General features: G+C 46.7%; 1 protein-coding gene across 1 annotated transcript in view; it reads right to left on the bottom strand.

Moving 5' to 3' along the window:
- The window catches only part of LOC311592066 (guanylate cyclase 2G-like), a 46,240-nt gene that overhangs the window by 11,700 nt on the left and 10,173 nt on the right, over window positions 1-24,367 (bottom strand). The window contains exons 6-16 of the mRNA XM_084772022.1: window positions 23,341-23,476; window positions 21,794-21,906; window positions 20,961-21,121; window positions 19,131-19,274; window positions 17,454-17,537; window positions 14,943-15,047; window positions 14,352-14,423; window positions 9,188-9,356; window positions 7,670-7,825; window positions 3,440-3,617; window positions 1,019-1,159 (exon numbers count right to left, since the gene is read on the bottom strand). Of these exons, the coding sequence (XP_084628148.1) occupies window positions 1,019-1,159; window positions 3,440-3,617; window positions 7,670-7,825; window positions 9,188-9,356; window positions 14,352-14,423; window positions 14,943-15,047; window positions 17,454-17,537; window positions 19,131-19,274; window positions 20,961-21,121; window positions 21,794-21,906; window positions 23,341-23,476 (1,459 nt within the window). The remainder of the gene's footprint in view (window positions 1-1,018; window positions 1,160-3,439; window positions 3,618-7,669; window positions 7,826-9,187; window positions 9,357-14,351; window positions 14,424-14,942; window positions 15,048-17,453; window positions 17,538-19,130; window positions 19,275-20,960; window positions 21,122-21,793; window positions 21,907-23,340; window positions 23,477-24,367) is intronic.

Genomic DNA, 24,367 nt, shown 5'->3' with positions numbered 1-24,367 from the left:
GGGTGGAGGTCAGGGGCAGGTCACATAAATGACGTCATTAAAAACAGTTTCTCACTAAAAGCATCTTGTTCCTTTCTGTTGCGTCTAGAGTTTGGTGGTAAAGGCATACATGGTGTGCAGTGTGAAAGTGACTGCAGCCACTCACCAGTCCACAAGCCAACATTTTTACTTCAACCAGCTGTTCTCTTATCCCCTGGGCTCTAGACCAGTTGTTCTTAATCTTCCTGATGCTGCAGCCCTTTCCTACAGTTCCTGGTGTTGTGATGATGCACAACCGTAAGTGTTTTGCTACTTTGTAACTGTTATTTTGCTACTGTTATGAATCGTAATATAAATACTTCTAGAGATAGAAGTTTGCCAAAGGGCTTGCAACCCACAGGTTGAGAACCACTGCTCTAAATAGATATGATGGAACACATCATTAATCCCAACACTCAGGAGGTAGAGTCAGGTAGATCTCCCTTAGTTCAAAGATAGCCTTGTTTGTTTACACAGTAAGTATGAGGGCAGCCAGGGTTACATATTGAGACCCTATCTCAAAATAAATATAGAAAATAAATAAAATATTCTCTGCTTCCACTCTGTGTGGCATACAAATGTACAAGAACGCCTATAGCACATGCTTCTATCTAGTGTTCTGAGAACACACACAGGTGGAAAAAGAACCAAAGCTGAAAGGTTTTTAGCTTGATGGGAGCAATGGTGGTGCGTTAGTGGCCAGACATGAAGCTAGCCTGCCATCTAGTGGTTACATCCTATTACTGCACTCACCACCTTCCACATAAACTGCACTGTGGTTTGGGGAAGTTTGCCTGTCCTTTCATCAAAAGGTGAATAAATTGGCCAACTTTTGCACGAATAAACAATCTCCCCTCCTTCCCGCCCTCCCGCCCTCTCTCCCGCCCTCCCCCTTTTACGGTGCTTGATATTCTCTTAGAAAAAGAACAATGGAAATATCCGCTAAGACGGCGAAGCGCTTCTCCCTGGTTTTGGCCTGCCCTCCGTTGCTCCCGAATACCTTGGCAACATGGTGGACAGGAGTTTTTCCACCTTTCTTTTCTCTGCCACCAGCTGGAAGGTCCGCTCGTCCACCACTTCCTCCAGGTGATTGGCGTACATTTCCAGCTTGCCCATCACGCTATCCAAGATGCTCACCCGGCTTTAAAAGAAAGCAGGTGTGAGCACTCTCTTCCGGGAGCCATAGGACCACAGTGGATAGGCATCTCCCAATCACATATCCCAGGAGGATACTTCTTAACCTAAAGGGCTGCCTGCCACAGCAAAGAATTCATGGCCTGAGCTGAAAGCCCTTTATTACTCCTCGGTTTACTAGTCTGAGAAATGTAGCTTGCTTCTATCTAGTGGTTTTCTGGGGATTCCTGGAGCTAATGTGTATTAACTGCCTAGGTGTGAGTCTTGTGGCCAGCAGATGTTTGACAGTGGCCTTTGATGGCTCTTCCCCACTTCCCAGCATGCTCCTTGCCATGGTCACAACCAAGTGAAAAAGTACAGATCGCAGGACGGGGCATTTCTTAGATTGCCCAAAATGGATCTTTTCTAGATTCCATAGGACTGCATTCCAGAAACATCCCTGAGAAATCACCTAGATTCCTCACCTCTCGACGAGATGGATAAGACTACGATAGGAAATACGTTGTCCTGATGTTGGGACCGTACTGTCTGAGGAAAGTCAAGGACATATCTACAAACCCAAGAGGCGTTCTGTGAACTGGCTTGGTTTAATGGTTCCACAAAGTTGACATATTTTGAAGCATCATATTTTGTTTCAAATAGTGGTTAAAATAATATAAAAATTAGCAATTAAAAAAACTAGCAATTAGCTGCTGGGTGTAGTGGCACAAGCCTGTAATCCCAGCACTCTGAGAGGCAGAATCTCTGTGAGTTCGAGGTCACCCTGGTCTACAAAGTGAGTCCAGGACAGGCAAGGTTACACAGAGAAACCCTGTCTCAAAAAGAAAGAGGAGGAGAAGGAGGAGGGGGGGGGGGAAGGGAGGGAGGGAGGGAGGGAGGGAGGGAGGGAGGGAGGGAGGAAGGAAGGAAGGAACTGTTATCATTGGAGAAGAACACAGGCTGTTATGTTAAGAATGCTAAGTTAAATTGGCAAGTTAGAAGTAGAAACCTTCAGTCCTGAGCTCCTTCAGCCTCCTCAAGTTACCTCTGTGAAATTAAACATTCAATGTTTTAAAAAATTATAGTATCAGGCCAGGAGTGGAGACACACACCTTTAATCCTAATACTGGGCAGGTAAAGGCAGGCAGACTTCTGTGAGTTCAATACCTACTTGCACCACATCAGGGGTTCCAAGCTAGGCAGAGCTACACAGTACCAATGTGCCTTTAAAAAAAAAAGAGACACTATCTTTGGGCTGGAGAGATGGCTCAGTGGTTAGTAGCACTGTCTGCTCTTGTTTCCAGCACGGACAAGGCAGCTTACAACTGCCTATAACACCAGTTCCATGGACTCTGACACTAATCTGTGGCCCCTGCTGACACACATCCACATAAATAAATACTTTTTAAATGGTAATATCACCCTGATATGTAGGAACCTGCTATTGGAAAAAGGGTTTGAAAGGTAGACTTAACATGAAGTCGGTCAGCAACAATAAGGCTGGAGGTTGGCTCACTAGTACCCCCTTGCTAGCACACATGGCCCTAGATTTGATCCTCGGCACTATAGAATAAAACAAATTCATGATAATTTAACTCTAGCGAATGTTTTTTGTCCTGTGGCCCAACACCAAACTATTCATTATGATCCTTAGAGTAAAAGTTTGAAAAAGATACTAAGGCAGTATCAAAGCAGCCTGGGAAAAAGAGCTTTGACTGATGAGAGAAGACTGAACGGGCCCAGTGGGCAGCGGGATTACTAATGTCTGATTCACAAAATAAACAAGTACTCCATCGCTCCTGCTTAGCATGGAGAACAGTGGAGGACTCCGCCGCTCCTCCTTAGCATGTGGGACAGTGGAGGACTTCACCGCTCCTCCTTGGCATGTGGGACAGTGGAGGACTCCGCCGCTCCTCCTTGGCATGTGGAACAGTGGAGGACTCCACTGCTCCTCCTTGGCATGTGGAACAGTGGAGGACTCCGCCGCTCCTCCTTGGCATGTGGGACAGTGGAGGACTCAGCTGTTCCTCCTTAGCATGTAGAAGAGTCTTCAGCACATGGTGAACACTAAGTGCTTACATGATGACAGAAGGAGGGAGGGGTGGACGGGAAGATGAGTAAGAGAGGCAGAAGAAGAGGGGTGCAGAAGGAAGGTGGAGGGAAGGAAAGGAATGGAATAGAAGGGAAGAAGTGGAAGGAGAGGGAAGGGAAGAGAGGAGAGCCGTACAGAACCTGTCTCAGCCATGAATTTCTCAGTTCCCAGTGCCTACATGACTAGAGGGAAGAATCTACTGCACATGTAACTTACCCTCTGGGACTGGCTTCTTGTAACATCTTCCTGATGTAAGGAAAGGTGGGCCTTTGCTCTGGAGACTCATCCCAACACGCCCTCACCAGGACTACAATCCGTCCGTTGCCTTTATCTTCTGACAGGGATGGGCGAAGTGGAACTGGTCCCCGGGGCTCTCTGATGCGCCTGATGATCTCTGAAATCCATTTGGGGCTTGGATAAACAACCCAGGCAGTTTGCTGCTTGGCACACACCTGTCTAAGTGGTCCTGCTGTTCTCCAATTTGAAAATAAAGTTAAACAATATATTTGAACTCCAGGACAATGTAGATATATGCATCAATGTTCTAGATCCTTTTAGAAATTAAAAAGAGTCCAGTAGAAATGTAGATACAACCTCTGACCCTTCAGTTTCCAAGCCAAGACTTTAAAATTGAGCTTCTGTAGGGGACCTTACAAATGGAGAGGCTTTTGGTGCACAACTCTCCAAAGTGTGTTCCATGCAATGTTTTATCCAGGGCTTCACTAAAGTGGTTTTAATAAATAAATGCCACTGTCTCCCTGTCTGTCTGCCTTTATAAGCCTGCTTTATTTCACTTTTCCATTGGCTTCTAGCAGCCAATGTTAGTATTCCATTCCCACCTTTTAGAATGGAAAATATTTTGAGAGTAGTGCATTCATATTTTGATATAAAACCACTATGTTGCAGCTGGGCATGGTGGCACCCACCTGTAATCCCAGCACTAGCGGAGGCAGAGGCAGGAGGATGGCTGTAGTTCAAGGCCAGCCTAGTCTCCAGGATAGCCAAGGCTATACAAAGAATGCCCCCACCCAAAAAAATACTGTGTGGCAACAATATAAATGCACACTGAACGCATTTCAGTGTGAAAAGGGTGCTTATGTTCATGATCCGGTAACGAGGTCTAGAAAAGCAAAATTATAGTCTGGATATGGCTGAGAGTTTTGGAGAGGGTTGAGTGGGTAAATATAGAGGGAATAGGTGTCTCCTTTTGTTCGACTGTGTAATGGTGGTCACATGGGCACCGAATATTTGATAACATGTAGGTAAATCCATTGTACAGCTAAGTTTAAGGAATAAAAGCATTGCTTTAAGAAAGTCAACCAGGACATGAGACAAGCTGGAAATGGTGTTCAGGCCATAAGGAAAGGCTCTAACTGTGCTGTGTGTGTGAGAGAGAGTGACTTCCCTAAAGCAGGGCGAAGAGCCCACAAAATGCCTGAAATAGAGCAAGAAGACAAAGGGAACTACTCACGGGTCTTCCATTCATGGTTACTATGTTACAGTTGCTTCTTGTGGGGTCCTGGTAACAAGTTTAAAACCGTTACACACACACACACACACACACACACACACACACACACACACACACACACACATGTCTTCATGCCTGAACAAATAAGTATACAGACAGCAGCTGGCAGTCAGGTTCACACCACTGGAGACGGAGGTTACAGATGAGCAACAGACCAGAGGGAAAGACAGTCGTGATGAGGTCAAGCTGGCCATGCCGTTTTGAACTCACGCCTAGCTTACTGTGATGCAGGTGCATGCCTGTGTCTCACAGGTGCGCATATGGCCCACTACACATATCTACGCCCCCATCTACCAAAGAGGGGCTGGAAGCAACAACGCTGCAGTAGCATAATGCATGCTTACTGTCCGAGTTTCCCCATCCAAAGAAAGAAGCCAGGGCTGCTTGGAGAACGGCCTGCTCCTTGTACTGAGTATGGGATGTGCCGTGCTGAGTGAGGATGTGCAAGACAAGCCTATGGCATCTGTGGTACAGTAAGTAGAAAAGCGCTCAAAAGTGAAACAAAACACAGGAGCAGTTCAGAGTCCATGCCACCAGCCGGAAATGCAAACATTTGAGCAGCCACATTAAGGAGCAATGTTCCATGAGTCCTTACAATTGAAGACACAGATGCATGGAATCAAGTAGATAAACCCATCACAGGGAATTCTATGTAATATCTGCAGTGATTCTTGATTTAATCGGCCTATGCATAATATGGAAGGATAAAATCAAGAACTCTCCATAGTGGAGATAGCAACGAGGATCCAGATGACCGAAGTCAGCATCAGCTTTGACAGCTGTGTTCACAGTTACATCATTAAGAATTGGCAATATGACAAAAGTGACAAATTAGGTCAACACAGCAACCCCAGACTATCCATGAGAAAAAGAGAAAATGAGAAGCGATCTACACAATATCTGGCCAGCAGCCTGGGGGATGGTTCCTTGGCTAAAGTACGCGCCATGAATCCCCAAGGATGCCTGATGGCTGTGGTGGCCTGCCTACAATCCCAACACTTGCAAAGGGACTTTCCCAAGCGAGCCAGCTCGTCTGGATGGATAGAAAGGCAAGCTTTGATTTCAGCAAGAGACCCTGCCTTGATGTATAGGTTGGAGAGGTACAGAGGACAACCCCAGTCTTACACATGCACGTGCACCCATACACACATGTGCACAAATACACAGGCAAACACACATAGGTGTAGACAACAGATCATACACATGTCAAAAAAAAAATCTGATCAGTACTCCTCAATAGTGCCAAGGTTATAAGCGGGGACAGAGGATTTGTGCTAGTGGTGCAACAGGAAAACAACCAAACACAGTGTGGCACCCAAGATGAGATACTGAGCCAGAAGAAACTAAGGCAGCCTAAATAAGGTAAAGGCTAATATAACATAACACAAAATATAGGTTACAAACTACACGTAGCTGGGTGGTGGTACCCTCTCGAAATCCAAGCCATGAGGAGGGCAGCCCGATCTACACAGCGAGGCCCAGGCCAGCCAGAGTAGCGTAATGAGACTCCCTCTCAGAACTCCAAACCAAATCAACATTGTATGTGAACTAGGGCTTTAAGTTACATTTTTAATACCGAAAAGGTACACTTTTAAGCAATTTTGTTTTACATCTCAGAGTAAAACTAAAACATGACAGGAAGCAGAGATGGAAGATAGCAATGTGTTTTCTGCTAGTCCTGGGTTTAGCGCTAAGGAGTTCCTTGAGAGTTCATCAGATAACGGGCCTTGACATTACCTCTGGGATGTGGACTTGTTACCTAGCAACATGCGCCTGATATTTCCATCCCATCATTTCTACAGTGTATTAGCTAATTTTAGGCAGTCATTCTTTGTCTTTGGCCTTGGGGGGGAGGGAGGTTGAGTAAATACTTCTGGGCCTGTTTCCGTATTTCCAGAAGAACAGATTTGGAGAGGGGCTTGAAACAACTCTTGAAGGTTCCGGCTGCTACTCTAGCTGCTGGCCCAAAACTGGTCCTCTCAATGTGTCTTTGCAGGGACTCTGATGGAAGTGTACACCCTCAGGCCCTCCCTCCAGACCTACTGAGCCAGAATCGTGAGGCAGAGTTGGGAGAGCAGCAACTCTTGTGTTTCAGCAAGCTTCTAGGTTATTCCGGCACCCACTAGAGTTTGAGAACCGCTGGGCGGCTGCGCACAGGGAGCGAGGCTTATTTGAAGAAAACCATGAAAAGCAAACCTATCTGTGCCTATTTGTCTATAATCCAAGCACACGCCCCCTTTTTCCTGGCTACATTATCATGGAGACACCGGCCCACGTGACCAGCCCGAAGTTGCTACAGAGAGAAGCACGTTGACTGCAGTGGCAAGAGCACACGTGAGTGGCGGGATCCAGGTGGTTTCTGTGTGGACTCAGCCGGGGCATGTGTGAAATGGCTTGGCTCCAAATTCAGGAGTGCCTGCCTGCCTAGACCTTGAGTTTTGTTTAAATTTAAAGTGTTCACTTTAAATAGCTTTAGTTCAGGCGTAAAACACAATTGCTTGAAGTACACTTTTAAGGAATTGTTTCAGAATATATTTTAGGCATTAAAATGTAGACACTGTAAATTCCAGTTTCCGGGTAGAACTGGAGCATGGTTTAAAAGAAACTGCCCACACTCACAGAAGCTTCCGGCTTTGAAAGTCATCATGGGGGGATGGCAGCCTAAACACCAGTCTTTTTAGTTGTTGTTCTTTGGACAATTTGAGTGAGCGTGTGTGTGTGTGTGTGTGTGTGTGTGAGAGAGAGAGAGAGAGAGAGAGAGAGAGAGAGAGAGAGAGAGAGAGAGAGAGAGAGAGAGAGAGAGAGAGAGAGATTCTGACTATTGTCCACCTCATCATCTCTTGTTTCCTACCACCCCCTCCCCCGCCTCCCCCCCCTCACACACACCCAACTCCCTTTCCAGGGAGCAGCTTTACCCTCTGGAGCCTCCTCAAGGTCATCAAAGGGCCCATAGGCCTGCTGGTGGATCAAGTCCCTCAGGACAACAGCAAAGCTGTAAACATCTCCCTGTGGGGTGCCAGACCACGGAAGCTCCTGCAGGCGCAGCAGCTCTGGGGCTGTCCAGTAGAGTTCTGTAAGACAGTGGGGTGCCATTTTAAGGGAGGGCTACCTCTAACCTCTTTTATGTTTCCGGATAAACACGAGAGCAGAGCATCCTGAGAGACTGGCCCTGAGTGTCCACCTGGGGAACTTTGCAACATCCACACGAAGGACTGGGGAGGAAATAACCGAGGATGGCTCTCAAACAAGTTTGTCGCAGTTTACCCAGTACCATGGCACAGTAGATGGCTCCTGTTTATTAAATGATAAACTTATGTGCAAACCAAACAATTGGTTAAAATAAATTTCTATTTGATTTTTTATCATAAATGTTTAATTTGTTTGCCTACTGTATATTAACTATACATCTAGAGTTGTATAAAAACTTTTTTTGAGTGAAAAGGGGTCATGTAAGAAAAAAATGTAATGTCTTACCTAGGAGACGGCATACTCCTGGATTCAGTCGGCTTTTAAAACCCTGTGTGCTAGTTAGTTTTAGTCACTTGATCCAGGCTAGAGTCATCTGAAAGGAGGGGACCTCAACTGAGAAAAAATCGCCTCCATAGGACTTGGCTGCAGGGCGTTTTCTTAATTAGCAGTTGACGATAGAGGGCCCAGTCCATTGTGGGTGGGGTCACCCCCGGCTGGTGGTCCTGGATGCTATGAGAAAGTACACTGAGCAAGCCATGGGGGGGCAAACCAGCACTCCTCCCTTAGCCTCCGCATCAGCTCCTGACTCCAGGTTCCTGCCCTGTTTGTGTTCCTGTCCTGACTTCCTTTGATGATGAACAGCGGTGTAGAAGTGTAAGCCAGGTCAACCCTTTCTCCTCCAACTTGCTTTTGGTCATGGAGTTTCCTCACAGCAATGGTAACCCTAACTAGGACATCCTGCCAGGTCTGACCATCTGTACTGAGAACATCGGATGAGACTGAGAAGAGCTAGGATGGCTTTAATGGCCCAGGTAAGGCAAAACGTGAGCCAGTCTCCTAACCCAGGCCTTACACCCACGGTTCTCAACCCTCCTAGTGCCGAGACCCTTTAATACAGCTCCTCGTGCTGTGCTGACCCCCTGCCATAAAATTATTTTCATTGCTGCTTCATTATTGTAACTTTGCTACTGTTATGAATCATAATGTAAGTATTTTTGAAGACAGAGGTTTGCCAAAGGGGTCGCGACCCATGGGTTGAGAACCTGCCTTGCCTATAGCTTCATGCCACCGTATAGTGATTTATTTTCTCACTCTCCACAGATGACCTGTGACCTGAACAACTGCATTCCATAAGCTGGAAAGGGGAAAGTACCCATTGGTTCCCATGCAAGGCAGCCCCATGAGGCAAACGTAGACAAGACACCCTCTGACCACATTGCCCACAGCTCCGTGCCAGTGGCTACCTGAGTGGTCTGAGGCCCTCTGGCTGTAGGTCCTATATGTGCAGCCGTGCTTGAACTCCCACAGCCCAAACCCCGACAGCTTCACTTGCATACGACCATCTACCAGGCAGTTGGAGGGTTTCAGGTTGCCATGTGACCTCAGCGGGCTCCTGTGCAGGAACAGCATTCCCTATAAAGTAATGATGAGCTTGTGAGAGAGAGCCAGAGGCCGCTGCTGAAGCAACACACAGACACACACCCACCATGCCTGTGCTTGTTTTAGAGGCGCCACAGGCTCCGTGTCTAGAAGCCAGCCTAGGCAGACATAGGAGAAAGCTTCTAAGACATCAGGAAGGCAAGTGTGGCTTACAGGGACCTGAGTTCAAATCTCAGCTCTATCACTAAGCAGAGGAAAGTTGCAAAGCAAGCACACAATGCATGGCCCTCGGATTGAAGAGCTGTGTTCACATCAGAGGGCATGTGGCTCAAGCTGAGCTTATGTATTTAGAGCCCAGGAGCAAGACAGTCCTCAGTATGAGGAGATAGTGCATAGTGTGGAAGACACTTGCCACAAGGTTACATCCAGGCAGGAAAAACACCCAGCCAGCCAAGGCAGGGAGGAGGATTTTTCCAAAGAACCGGGGCCTTTCCATGGCAGGGAGGGGCTAACAGGAGCATCTGGGATTGACACAGGAAATATTTATTTTAGGAAGGTAGGTGGGAGGAAGGAATAACTTTAAGGAAAAAAAATATCTTATTTGAGACATGGTTGGAGAAATGGATCTTTGCGTTTGTCTGTAATTTCCCAAGGCAGACACGGAGTTGTGAGACGAAGGTCAGGGCATGCGTCAAATGTCTTTCTTTGCTCTATTTTTCTTACCACCCTGGATGGCTTCTCTGTGGAGCCACTGAAATAACATGTATTCAGCACTTGCAAGCTCTTGATTTTTATTTTTATTTATTTATTTATTTATTTATTCATTTTACTGCTGTAAAAGCTCGGAGCATTTCCAGCCAGCATCTCTGAACTGTTCATTTTTGGAAGTTTGATAGGAGCTGGCAGAAAAGCAACAATCTCAGTATGGCCAGGTACAAGGTAACCAGGAACATGTGAACCTGTGGCAGTCTGAATAGCCCGGGCCCCTGCCACCTGCCTCAGGAAACAGGTGTCAACATGAGCCTAACAAACAACAGTTTCTTTCAAGGACTATTCCGTCAGGCGTGAATAAACACCCCTTACTTACTAACTCCTGCGACACTCCTGAGTGACCCTTGAGAGGAGGTGGCATAATGGGTTGAGTAAAGGGAGGAGGGGAAGGGAAATTAGCATGCCAGGCAGTCCAGTGGCAGTGACAAAGGTACGCTGGGCACTTTGAGGTAGAATTACAACCCATGGCCTTGACCAGTTCCAGCTCCCTCTCCTGAGCAAAAAAACAAAACAAAACAACAACAACAAAAAAACAGTGACAGGCAGACAAATTACAGCTTCTGGAACCCCACACTGTGGTATTGACTTGTGAACAAATAAACAGCAAGAAACACTCATGCACGTTTCATACAACATGAGCTTTACACGCATCGTCACACTTAACATTTTCTGAGACAAGTCACTCTTCTCGGTCTTTGCTTCACAATAAGGAAATAGCCATTTCAGCGCTCACAAGCAGGCAGGCACAGAGCTGGTCTACAACCCAGGCTTCAGGGCCTTCAAAGTCTGTCTCCGGCACTCTGGGTGCTTAGGGGGAGTTGGGGAGTGGAGAGACAGGAACCAAACTACCCTTGCACAAGAGTAAACTAGATCCTTTTAGGCTCTGAGTCTGCTGGGAAGGAGAGGGCATCAGGCTGGCTGGCTCAGAAGGCCCTGATGGTACAGCAGGGAGGATCTGAGGGGGGGCATTTGAAAAGCTTGGGACTCCTAAACCTTGAGCCTCTTCGATACCAGCATAAGTGATGCCAACAGGCTAAGAACCCCTCCAGCCAGACCCCTGGGGCCAATGCTGCCTTGGAAATGTGAACTGATACAGACAGGAGAGTGGATACACTGCTAACCCCGCCCCTAAGTCAGGAGATGGGGTTTCTTTATCCCGAGACACACAGGTTTTTCTCTTGCCTTTGCTGGCCCCGCCCCAGGCAGGAGTCTTGTCACAATCTCACACCTGTTCTCATCCCTTGCCTCACTATAGGAAACAGCAGTTTGGATGCTCACTCTAGGGCAGGGACTTGAATGGAGCTCATTATACGTGTAAAGTCAACATGCTTAGGGATGGCTCAGGCTCTGAGAACGCAGTCATCTCTACAAGACGGCATGCCTGCCTTGTTTTTATTTTCCATCCTAGTGAAGTCGTATGATAATGCGAACTGTCAGCAAACAAGCACAACCAGAAATGAGTTCATGATTCATGAGCCAGATAGCATGAGCGTGGGCTGTTCTATCACCTGACCATGACTTGTACAACTTGCTCTACTGGAAATTTCTGGAAGGTCCTCCCAGGGCTCTTACATCTGGCTCTTGTATTTGTGTTCTCTCAGGTGCTCAGCAGGAAGCATGAGAGAAAACACAGACTTTGAAGAAGAACCAGCCACAACTTCCAACTGATGCTTACCAGTTGGGCCAGTAACTCCACCTGATAAGGCCTCATTTTAATTTCCTCTTGAAAACGGGGCAAATATTACTACTACTAACTGTTAGGAAAATCACCATCTGATCAAAACACAATGCAAGTCACGTGTATATTTTAAATTTTTTTCAACAGCCACCTTAAGTAAAGCTTAACAAGTAAAAATAATTTTAATAATACTGTCAATTTATTTTGGTGCATTTAAAGATATTATTTCAAAATAGAATCAGGTTTTTTTTTTTCACTAAGCCCTCAAACTGAGTGTGGATTTCTTTCATACTTGAGACATATCTCAAGCTGGACCAGCTACATTTACAGTGTTCATTAGTAACACATGTACTTTGTGGTGCCATATTTAGATAGGGAAGAATTATTCCTTGGAGATAGATATCAATGACAGTATAGTTTTTAATACCCATACTTGAGTTATTAATGAGAATACTAATAATTATGCCTGTCATGGAGTTGGACTAGCCAAGCAAACTGGGGTCTTTGGGGAGTTTGGGGCTGTGGGGGAGGGCCTTCTCACTAAGAAATTAGCATTTATTACATATGTGTTATAAGGTTGCCACAGTGCTAAGCATTTTATATACTTTAGCTCTCAAATCAACTTTTGAATGAAATTTAATATTATCTTTATATCTGAGTCTCAGAGTGGTGACGGTCGTGCAATCAGTATATAACAGAGTTTCAGGGTTTAAATCTCTGAGCCAATTTCTTTGACAAATTGTTTCTTATCCTTAGGCTTCATCAAAGATTCTTTTAACTAAAATTAAGATTCATGCCATTGCTTTGGGACCCTGGGGGACAGGAAAATGGGGATGTGCCTTCCCCGCCCAGACTTCAGTCAAATCCAAAGTAAATGTTCAACCCCTAATTCTGTTTGTTGTTTGTTCTCCCCCCTCCTTCTCTCTCTCTCTCTCTCTCTCTCTCTCTCTCTCTCTCTCTCTCTTTCTCTCTTTCTCTCATAGAGGAAGTACTGGTAAAACATACACCAGAAAAAGAAAAGGGCTGGTTTTTATGATTGGCATGTGACGGTGCTGTCTGTCCTTGCCTGTCCTTAATGGTCATTAAAGGTCTATGGCGATAATAGCAGTGGGTTTCTGGGGTCACCCCAGGAGACATACTCATGGCGAGGACTGTGTTTGTCTACCTTGCCTGGCAACAAGATGCCAGCTTTCCAGTAGTGCCTGGGAAGTCAAAGTCTCGCCAGACCAGGCCTGTCCCTTAGGAGTAAAGGGCAGTAAAACCTTTGAGAAATGAAAGTTTTGAAGCCAACCAGGCCAACATTAGTCCACTTACATGGAACTTCAGAGGGGCACAGACTAGCTGGGTCACTCAGTGAGTCAGTGTCCTAAGCCTCCAGATAGACGGGGCTTAGATCTCACGCTTGGGGCTCTCCCAGCACCCAGCAGGGGCTCCTATAAGGGGGTTGTTTATTGATGGGTCCAGTGCTATTTCTACCATGGGTTGGTTGGAGTGCCTTTCTCTCTAGGACCTTTCTTGCTCCTTTTAATTGGTGAAAGTACACACAGCCAACTGACAACATCTACAGGCTAGTCTTGCTTGAGGAGATCAGCCTCGAGTTGCTGGAAGATATTTACTGAATGCAGCACACTCTGTAGCTCATCTGCTCAACCAAACACCTGCCTTCCCCATCCCTCACCACCATCTGCCCACCTACAGTGAGTCACCCTGGGCATTTGGACCTAGCACCCACTTCTCTGCCTACTCCCTGCCTTCATGGAAAGACTGGACCTCTCTCTACCCCCTCTGAATGGCCCTTGCGAGACCCTGATGAGCACCCCTGTTATGAAGCATAACAGAAACCTCTACTAATCTATGCTACATAGTGAGGTATGGATAATAAGTGTATAAGACCCAAATGCCTAGATTTTAATCCTATTAACAATAATCAGTAACTTGAGACTTCAGGCAAGCTCTATGAATGTTCTGTATCCCATCTGCAAAGCAAGAGTGACAACAGATGTGCCTTATGTTTTATTGTAAGAGTTAAGTAAGTCAGTAAAACAAAATACTGGTAAATGCCTTTTACATAATAGCACCCAAATATTGTGTATATATAATATGTGTGTGCTGTTACAGTGGTTATTATCCTCCTCCTCTTAATGACAGCCACCATAGTCCCATGTGCCCAGAATGAAGACCACTCCTACTTTCATATCCTCCCATATCTATATCCCTAGCCACCTTCCTGGCTTTGTGGCACTGATCCTCAGTTTCTGGGGAAGGACCAAAGTCTAGAGAGAAGAAAAGTGTATCCTCCCTAGCCGAATTCATGGTCCAGTAATCGAGTTCTCTCTGGGGCAAAGTCTAAATGCCTGTGTTTTCCTAAGTGGACCAGCCTGGCATTCCTTCCAGCTCTAACATAAAGCACTTCCTCCATGTTTACATGTGACTGGAGAAGGAGAAAATCATGGACCATCTGACTGAGTTCCTCTGTTTAAGGAGATTTAAAGAGAGGCAACAAAGGTTTAACCCAAGATCAAGGACAACTCAAAAATACTATGCTATGTATTCATTAAGTAAGTTTACGTTGTACTCACATTTACTATGTCATAGGCAAATGAGAGCTTGAATATCCAATCCATCTCATGATCAGAGTTTCTCAAAACATCCTAGAAAAAACACAGTTATTCCACGTATCACCCGGACTTAAGCTGATACCCAGTGTGAGCCTTCCACACTGAGCAGGCTGCCGATTGTGTAGGGCACATGTTTTTCTGGCCGGAACCAATGTGAGGCAGAACATGTGACACCTGCGTGGAAACCCTCACAGAAGATAGCACAGGCTGGCTATCTCCATAGGTGTGGAGAGAGGATTCAGGCCTGAATCCTACAAACACTTCTTTTTCCTGACACGAAGCTGATGGTCATTCGCCAGGGTGGGAGTGAGAGTCAAGAGGAGAGGTGATAGTTAGGAGAAGTAAAAAAAGTTCTTAGAGCTTCCACCCAGAGGAGAGGGAACGGAGACGTGGCAGCTTCACTCTGCTTTGACCCCAGGCAGTAGCCCGAGATGATTCAGGTCTTTCAATGAGACCGAAAAGGAACCACGCATGGACGAATGGGAGAAGCGGATAAGGTTTTCCACTTGCTGTCTAATGAAGCCCAGCATAAGATGTAATGCGTTTGCTCACCTTAAGACTTCCTCTTCTGCAATACTGTGTGAGAATGCAGATGTTAGGTGGTTCTGTGCAAACACCAAAGAAGGAGACGATGTTTTCATGCTTCAACTCACACATCTGGAAATAGTAGTGCGCTGTCATTATGTGTGGAGAGGCCTTCACACTGTGAACCACAGTCAGCTAATGCCTAAGGTGCCGTGAGAGAAGAACTCCTTTCGCCTTTTGTCTCAGAGGCTTACTGCCTCCTTCTGTTAACCTAGGCCTACTCCTGGAAGCTTCTAGACTCTGTACCAGTCTAACCGAGACCTAGAATGTTTTCAGCCTCTGAGACTCACTGCTGAATAAATTCACCCGTACTTGTTCCTGCTGAGCTCTGGGCTGGCTGGTTCATCTCAGCTGTTCTGGCTCAAACTCCTTTCCCAGCTGACTTCTTCAATCTGGCTTCTCTCTCAGCCCCAGAATTGCTCTGCTTGGCCTCAGACTGACTCCAGCAATCAGCTCTAATTTCTTGGTTCCTTCTCATTCTCTGGCTCATTCTGTCTTCACCTGAGTTCTCTCCCTGCAACCTGTCTCTCTATCACTGTTCCAGTAAAACTGCCTCCTCTCTCTGCATTGCACCCTAAGTAGCTCCCTTTTCCTCTCTCGTCTCCTCAGAGTTTGGTATATCTGTTGGAAGAACCCTGCTATTTGAGCTTGCAATCCTCCTGGGTTCGGAGAGCTACTCTGAGCTAGCGAGGTGCAGCACTCCCCCTGCCCAGCAGGGCCTCCTGCTCTCTGCCTGACTCCATCTGGAGAGTCTTTAGACATAGATGCCCCTAACCACATTTGATATGTGGCCCTTGACACAGCTCCCTGCCAGCTCTCCCCTCCCTGCGCCTATAGGATAATTAGGTGCTGTGTTCCCATTCATATGATAGGAGCGTGCTGCCAAATGCAAAACACGCGTCTTTAAAGTGCCTGCTTTCAACCAGTTATAAATGCTGATGCTGGAAACCCCCCACCCACTCCCCAAGGGCTATAGCCTTTGCTCTCCATGAATAAAGTTGAAAGAGCTCCTGAAATGGTTCCTAGAGTGTTTGAGCTCTGTTGTGCTTACAGCCTTCCAGGCGCTGCATCTCACCTTCTGTTCCTCTTGCCTCGGTGGGCTGGTGACAACTAACTTTACCTTCATTGTTTGGTATTAATGGCATTTACCACCATGCCGGGGGCCCCCTAAGTTTCCTCTTTTTTTTTTTTTTTTTTTAACCTGAAACTTGCTCTATACCAGGCTGGTCTTGAATTCAGATCTGCTTGCCTTTGTCTCCTGGATTAAAAGCTGGATCACACAGACCTAGAAGGTCTTTGGATGTGATCTCTTGCCAGGGCAGCCATCTTCTGAATTAAAATTCCTCTACGCTCCTTCCATCTTACAGGCAATGGAACAGGGGCCTGAAAGGTGAAGTGGGTTGCTGAAGGCATGCAACCAATAAACAGCACATCTGGAAAGTAAGCCCAGCACATCTGGAAAGTAAGCCCAGCACATCTGGAAAGTAAGCCCAGCGAGTCTGGGAAGCAAACCAGGGGGTGAGCAAAGTCTAATCTAAGCCATGGGTTATAATTAAACCTGTAAGGGTCTGAGAATCACTGAAGGAAGATCCAGACTCAAATACTATGCAAAAGCAAATAACATTTATTCTGCAGAAACAGCCAGCATGCAGGGGTTGATCACTCATACAAAATGGCAGGCCCACCAGGTATGGTAGTGCACACCTTTAATCCCAGCACTCGGGAGGCAGAGGCAGGTGGATCGCTATGAGTTCGAGGCCAGCCTGGCCTACAAAGCAAATCCATAGAGAAACTGTGCCTCAAAAAAAAAAAAAATGGTGGGTCCAAGTGGAGCTCACAGGCTCTTTTTGAAGCCAACTAGAGGATTTCCAGCCATGGTCATTCGACCTTATGGGTAAGAGGTACTTGTATGTTCCTGATTGGTTCCAACCTTGGGGAAGGAGCAGTCACCTCACATCTCGTTTAGCCCCAAGCCAGATGTTGGGGCAGTCGCTGATTGGTGGTTGTCCCCTTTCCATGGCTTTTTCGAGAAATCAAGTGAGCCTTTCCGGGAAACCAAAACTTTAGGCCTAACATGGAGGCCCAATTTAAAATGGAGTGAGTCTGAATCTCTCAGAACCTTATCATCATGGGTAGATTCAGCACCACTTCCCTGATTCTGGCCCTGATTCCCTGGGTCATTGACACAAAGCAGAGCATCCTACCTTCCCCAAGTCCCAAGTTCAAAAGGCAGCATCACAGACAGAGCATGAAAGGCCAGAATTAAGGACAGCGAAGGTTGAAGGGGCAGGTGGAGTTAGGAGAGAGCCAGACTTTAGGCTCCTGTGTAAAGCCAAGAGTCTGTGGTCCAAAGCCTCTGTGGCAGAGAGTGGGTAATGAACCAAGCTGGAAAAACACCCTTCCACCACTGAACCTTTGGCATGGAGGCCACTTCTCACAATGGGGACAGAGAGCTAGCAGGGCACAGAGGAGCCTCACCAGCCTGATTTCTTGCAGCACTGTTGGCTTCTTAACCCATGCTTCTGCTTGGTCACCAATGTAACGGAGGGCCACATGATTTCCCTGGAAACAGAGACAAAGTAGAAAGTTCTTTTTTTTTCTTTTTAGTATTTTAAATGCATGTTTTGTTGCCTGCATGTATGTCTGTGCACCATGTGTGTGCAGTATCTGAGGAAAACAGAAGAGGGTATCAGATTGCCTGGGCTGGGAGTCATAGCTGGTTGTGAGCTGACTTGGACGTGCTAGGAATTGAACCCAAGGTCCTCTGGAAGAGCAACCAGTGCACTGAATCACTGAGCCTTCTCCCTAACCCCAAAGAAGAGTGTTCTTAACTCAGGATGATCTAGAAACGTCAGCACCCATAAAAGGTGAGAAAAGGGAGTGGGAAGACCGTGAGGGGTTTGGGATAGAGACAGGATTTCATTTCCATGGGGAAAACGGTTCACAGAAGAAATGATGCCTGTGCTGAGACCTGAAGGATGAGAAGGTTCCAGAGAGAGCATGGTACTGCCAGAAACTGAGACCATGTTTTAGAGCAACCATCAGCGATTGCTTGGCTCTTTCTGCCTCTGTTTCCCAGGACCCATTTATCCTTCCTCAAATGGGAGTTGAACTTTTAAAGAATGACAAAGCATGCAGTCTGGGGTGTACAAGGCCAGCTGGGGAGTTATACAGCTTCCTTGAACAGCCTCCTGTTTCACACTGCAGATGTATCAGTGCCCACCACAGGGTCATTAAAGCCTGGGAAAAAGGAATCCACACACTGGGGCATTCTGGCCTATTGAGGTTTCCACTGGGCACATGGGACTATTTAAATTGTGTGTGCACAGCTGTGCATGCATACGGTGCCAGAGGCCAATGTCAGATGTCTTCTACTGGTTTCTACCTTATGTTTGAGACAAGGTCTCGACTGAGCCTGAAACTCAGCAACTCAGCTGGCCTGGCTGGCTAATAAGCCTGTCTCTGCTTCTCTGGCACTGGGATTACAGGCAGGCCTTGCACTCCTGGTTGCTGTTGTTTTATTTGGGTGCTGGGGTTGGAACTGGGTCCCCATTGTAAGACATGGAGGCGAGGTCCTACCTACTTCCCGGAGCCCAGTGAGACACAAGAGTCCAGTCCGACGCAAATAGCAGGGGACGGTTTATTGATCCGTCATGATGGGGTCTACCAAGCTCTATCCATGAGTACACATCGAAAACTTTCCTGACTGGCTCTCTGGCTATCTAAGTGTTAATTAATTACTTTAAACATTCCATTCCCCTAGAGACACTAGTGGTCCATAGTCACCTACAAACAGTGGTGACACTATCACCATCTCCTCAGAGGATTATGCTGGAAGTCCTAAGTCTGGTTGAGCCACTAGTGTGGGAATCATGGGGGAGCTTATCAGAAATGCAGAGTCTCAGACCTGACCTGCTGACCCAGAATCTTCACATTAAGTTTTTCTTTTTAAGTAGCATGCAGTATTTGTGCATATCTTTCTGCTTTTCAAAACTGTGTCATGGTTCTCAAAGTCAGAGAAACATCAGGTTAGAGTCACCAAACCACCTGGAGTTTGCTTGGAGAACGCCCTTGTATTCACAATGTCCTGCCTGACCAAATCCAATTGGAGAATGGGACAGAGATCCACAGTGGCACTCATATGCACAGATGTACCTGGTAAAGCCCCACAGGGGCATAAAACAGGTCTTCATCTTCTCCCTGTTGGCTCTTGACGAAGGAGCTGCAGTCTGCAGAAACCTTCACAGTAGGTGCGTTACTAACACTGCATCTTGACACAGGGCTGCCTCGCTGGGATGGCTGGAAAACAAGACACCGCTTAGGGATGGTATATTTTGTAGATAAGGAAGATGAATTACAAGGTCACATAGTCAACGCCTGGGAAAGACAGGCCTTGCACTCTGACCTTTGTGGTCCCCAGTGTGAGTGTCTCCTTGCTGCATGCCTCCCTCCAGGCCTCTGCACCACCGTGGGTGGAACAGGCTCTAAGACAGAACGCCTATATTTATGTTCTAGCTGTGGTACTTAAGTAGAGGTGGGATGGATTCTTCTTCCTGGCTGACCCTGAGTTACTTCTATAATTAAATCTTTAGCACCTCTTCAACAAACTAGAGCCCATCTTCAAAGCATAGGAGCCTAGTAGTCCTGTTTAAGGTGAAGATTAATGGGATGCTAATGCATAAAACCAAGCAAACCAGATTGCAGCTCTGTGTGTGGAGAGAGAAGAGGAAACTCAAGTCCCCAGGGAAGTTTGGAAATAACTGATCAATAGAAGCCAATCTCCTGACACTGAAGCCTTCCAGACGTGGTAGGTGCCTTGAGCACCCCATATCCTGACATGCTCTGTATGACCTCTCTCCTCGTCACTGCAAACAACTCACTCTTCCTAGATGTCACCTCCTCTTAGAAGCCTTCAAGTTACTCTCCTTTTGAGGGCTCCCTCCTCACCGTGGAGTCACCCCTCTGCACACATGACTTCTTCTGGGGTGCCCTGAAGCCTTGAGCTGTGCTTGGCCTATACTAGACAGTATATTGTTATGGCTGTTATGCAAATGAACTATCTGTGGCAGTCATTCACAGACTGAAGGGTTAATGTTGTTTTGGACAGGGCTAGATGCTCCACCAGAAATGGCTTTAATATCTAAACACCCCCACCAAGTTGAGGGGAGCTTTAAAGGAGTGCTAGTCATTTCTAAATAGTCAAAAGCTGAGTCTCAGATACAAAAGGAACACATACATCAGCTCCTCCTCCCAAGGCTCAGGGATATACCGCAGAGGAGGGGTGACAGAATGTAAGAGACAGACAAGGGAAAGGCTGGCCTCTGGATGTGACCCCACAGATGCCACAACTAATTGCACAATAACTACATAAGATCAATCCAATAAGAAGTCCAACATGGAGCAAGGAGGAGCTCTTGGGAGTTGTGTGGCTGCTGAGGGAGAGAGTCACCTTAACCACTGATAGGTCCCTCATGACAGCATACATGTTTGCATATGGACTTAGTGTGCGGAGGCATGAAGTTGGAGAGAAATGGGAGAGATTTGTGAGGGAGGGGAGGAAGGAGACAATGGAGGCACAGATATAACCAAGATATGCTGTATACATGTCTGACATAAACAAGAACAGCTTAACATTTTTTTTTTTTTTTTTGGTTTTTTCGAGACCGGGTTTCTCTGTGTAGCCTTGGCCATCCTGGACTCACTTTGTAGACCAGGCTGGCCTCGAACTCACAGCGATCCGCCTGCCTCTGCCTCCCGAGTGCTGGGATTAAAGGCGTGCGCCACCACGGCCCGGCCAGCTTAACATTTTTAAAAAATGACTTTTGGGGATGCAGGGAAGCATTCTCAGAAAAATGTAGCCTAGAAACTAAACTCAGGACTTGAAACCCTGCTGACCGCTCACTTCATGAGTAAGCTGGCCCCTGGTTCTCATAAGTTCCTAGGGGAGGCCCCTCTGCAAGTCACCAGGGAAGTATGTGGCCTCACCTTGTGCTGGGGTAGAACAGTGATGTTTTCATAAGGGACCTGCCACCAGGTGTCTCCATGGTGACTCTGCACTTTTCCTCTTAGCATCCATAACAGCAGAGCCATGATGCCGGCTACCAGGAGTGTCACCATGAGAACCACAAGAGCAGTACTTGTCATATCTGGAGAAAGAGATGGCCATTAGACAGGCCCACCCGTGAGCAGAGGTAAGCATGTCCCTGCCAAGCAGGTGTCTTAAAAGCTGCCCAGGTATGGTGTAGGTGGTGACATGCTGAAGCATGGCTTGACTCTGCTGGCATCCTATTTGCTAGCTCCTCACCCCACCCAGCTACCATGGCAACTCTAGTCTTTTTTTTTTTTTTTTTTTTTTTTTTTTTGGTATAGGAACTCCTATAGTAGGAACATATCAATGACTTCTAACACTTCTGTTGAGCATTTGCTCTGCGTCCTCTATAGTTTTATTCGCAGGCATGGTCTGTCTAATTCAACAGCCATATCCCCTGCCCACACTACTACTGCATCCCAGAAAGAAGTTCTAAGACTCAAATCTCAGGATCCAAGGCTCCTTATAGGAATGGTTCTTAACAGGAATGGCAGCTAATTGTGCCCCTGGGAGATATTGACAGTGTCTGAAAATACTTTCAGTTGTAGCTAGAGGGTTGCTACTGCTCACCACCCATAGAGCATAGGACAGTCTCACACAGAAAGGTTTTCTGGCCCCGAAGACTGTGTGTTGACAAACCATCTCTGCTGCCATCTCTGAACCACCATGTTGCCAGCTACAGCAGGAGGCTCCATTTTGTCTACTGCCTTCTCTGAACCACCATGCTTGCCTGCTACAGTAGGAGGCTCCATTTTGCAAAGCTCGTTATGAAATCCACAGCCAGGTTTGTACTCAGGAAGGAAGCCATGGGGCCATGACATATTAGAAACATTCATCCAGGGTCTTTAAAGCAGAAAAGACAAAGATCAGGGTTCAGTGCATGTGTCCAACTTGTCCTCGCCTCATGTACAACAACAACTAAGACATTCATCAAAAGCCAACCAGCCAGGGCCTAAGAGATGTCTGGGAGGTGGGGGAGGGTGGTCTCGGGCACTTGCTGTGAAGCCTAATAACCCAGTGGGGTCCCTGAAACTCACATGATGAGAGAATAGAACCAACTCTCCCAAGTTGCCCAGTACACATTCATGTCATGCCATAATCATGACATATACATACCATGCAGGGATGAACAAATGTCCACAAAAACAAAAAAACAAAAACAGCTAACAGGCCTCACTCCTTCAATTCAAACCTCTGATGACCTGATGAGTGTTTTTCTACTTCCCTTAGACTCTTTAGATGTCAGGTCAAGCCTGCTGCCATGTATTGTAGGGAAGGCAATGCCTTTTTTTCCAGGTGGAATAGCTTCCACAGTCTTGGAATGCTGCAAGTGTCAGTCATGTTTTGCATAAGCAGATCTTAATGTACAGCAAGCATCTTGATAGTTCACAGACCAAACGTCACTCCCTACATGGGAGACACTGCTTCCTACCGTACTGAGGACCTGGCTTCTGTGGTTACTCTGTTCTTTATGCTGGACTGCTCTGGGACTTACTTTTCCCAAAGAATAAGGGGGGGAGAGTGTCTCACATGGAACCTGGGTTAGCAGTGGTAGAAGTGCGAGCAGATAGACATTGAGTTAAACACTAGTTTCCCTTTTCCTCACTGGTTTGCAGTTGAGAAAACAAAACTAAGGATTTTTGCAGTTATTCCTAGTACCAGGAACTCAGAACAGCACAGGGTCCTGACATCCATGTGCAACGCTAGGAGTCAGGCTTTACAGGCAAATTGTTTTACTCACTGTGGACTTGTGCCTGTAGGTGGCCCATGACTCACTACCTCAGAGGCTCAGGGCTTCCTATGGATACCACGGGGGAGGGGATCCAGCTAAGGCATCAAAGGAGGCAAAGCCACTATGGCGATATAGTTGGGGTGCTGTGTTCCTGTGTGCTCCCTCAGGATCCTGAAAAGGGCCATTTCCACCATATGGGCAAATCTACCTTAAGGCCCAAAATTGATCTTTATGAGCTTAGAAAGCTCAGACATTGTAACATAATGTTGTCATCTACAAAGTCCACGCTTAAGAGCTGACCTTGTGTTTGTGTATCCACATATATCAAAACATGTGTCATGTTTCACGTGGGTTTACAATACTGTGTTGGGCTGCATCCCTAACTCTCCTGAAACATGTGTAGCCCACAGGCCAGAGATTGGACACACCTGAGTGAATAAACTGTTTCATGCGGTACTCTAGAACTGGACCCCAAACTTATGGTTCCCTCTTCCCCCAGGCTCTTCCACCAGCATGCTCAGTGTTATAGAAGTAACCAGCAGTACCTGATTACTTTATGAAAACTGTCATAATGAAGAAAAGGAAGAAAGTGGGATCTGTTTCCAGATTTCTGTAGAACATAGACCGTGTAATCCATGCGCCTTTCCCCCTGGGAGTCCAAAAGCACTGGACCAGTGATTCCTGGAAAGAAAGTACATCAGATGAGAACAAAGTGGCACTTATGGCTGAAAACACTAGCCCATGGCAGTTCTCACTGGCAGGCCCATTCCCATCAGACAGGCTTGGAAGTGTTTGCCATTTCACACAACCCGAGCTAGGGTCAATATGTACACCAAGGACCGAAGACATTTCAGAAGTGGAATCACATTGGGAAGGCAGGTGTAACTCCTTACCCCAAATGGGGAGGTTTATACAGTGTTGAGAAAAAAAAAACAGACATACAAAATTAAGCCTCCTTGCATGCACTTCACATAAAACTGCTTCCCGCCAATTCAAAATGTGTGACAACCGGAAGCTGAGTGACCTCAAGGCAGCAGCTCGCTGGAGATGAACGAAAGGCCTCTGCCTCCTGGTCCTGCCATACTGACTAACCCCTATCAGCATCCCTCAGACACAGGCTTGCAAGGTTCATCCTCTCTGCTCCCTTACTTCTGACTCTGGTGGGTCCTAAAGCTTTGTCAGGGTGCTGTCCTTGCTTGGCATGTGCTAAACTCTTTATCAAGAAGAGACTTCAGAAGAGGAAACACCTATGTATACCCCAAACCAGCAGCCATTCCCCAACATTAGGTTCCACTGAGGAAAGGACACAATATTGTCATTTATGAAGTACCTACTATGTGCCTGACTCTGTGACCTTGATGGCCTCACATACCTAGTCTCAGAAAAGGAGTAAATCAGTCCTAAAAATATGTGGCCTAGAGGGACAGGGTCTCAAGTCTGCCTTCGAGAGAGCCAAGAGAGGCAGCGTGGCACACAACTCTGGGAATTGGTAGCCTTTTCTTCCTGGGACATTGCACTACCTCACTGTTCAGATGTGTGCTAGAGGCAAGCCTTTGTGTGTGTTGGGGGTGC

Source organism: Acomys minous (genome assembly GCF_964271855.1).
Source record: "Acomys minous genome assembly, chromosome: 2".
NCBI classification, from domain to species: domain Eukaryota; kingdom Metazoa; phylum Chordata; class Mammalia; order Rodentia; family Muridae; genus Acomys; species Acomys minous.
Note: the sequence above shows the minus strand (reverse complement) of the source record. Positions and strands in the feature narration are given on the sequence as shown.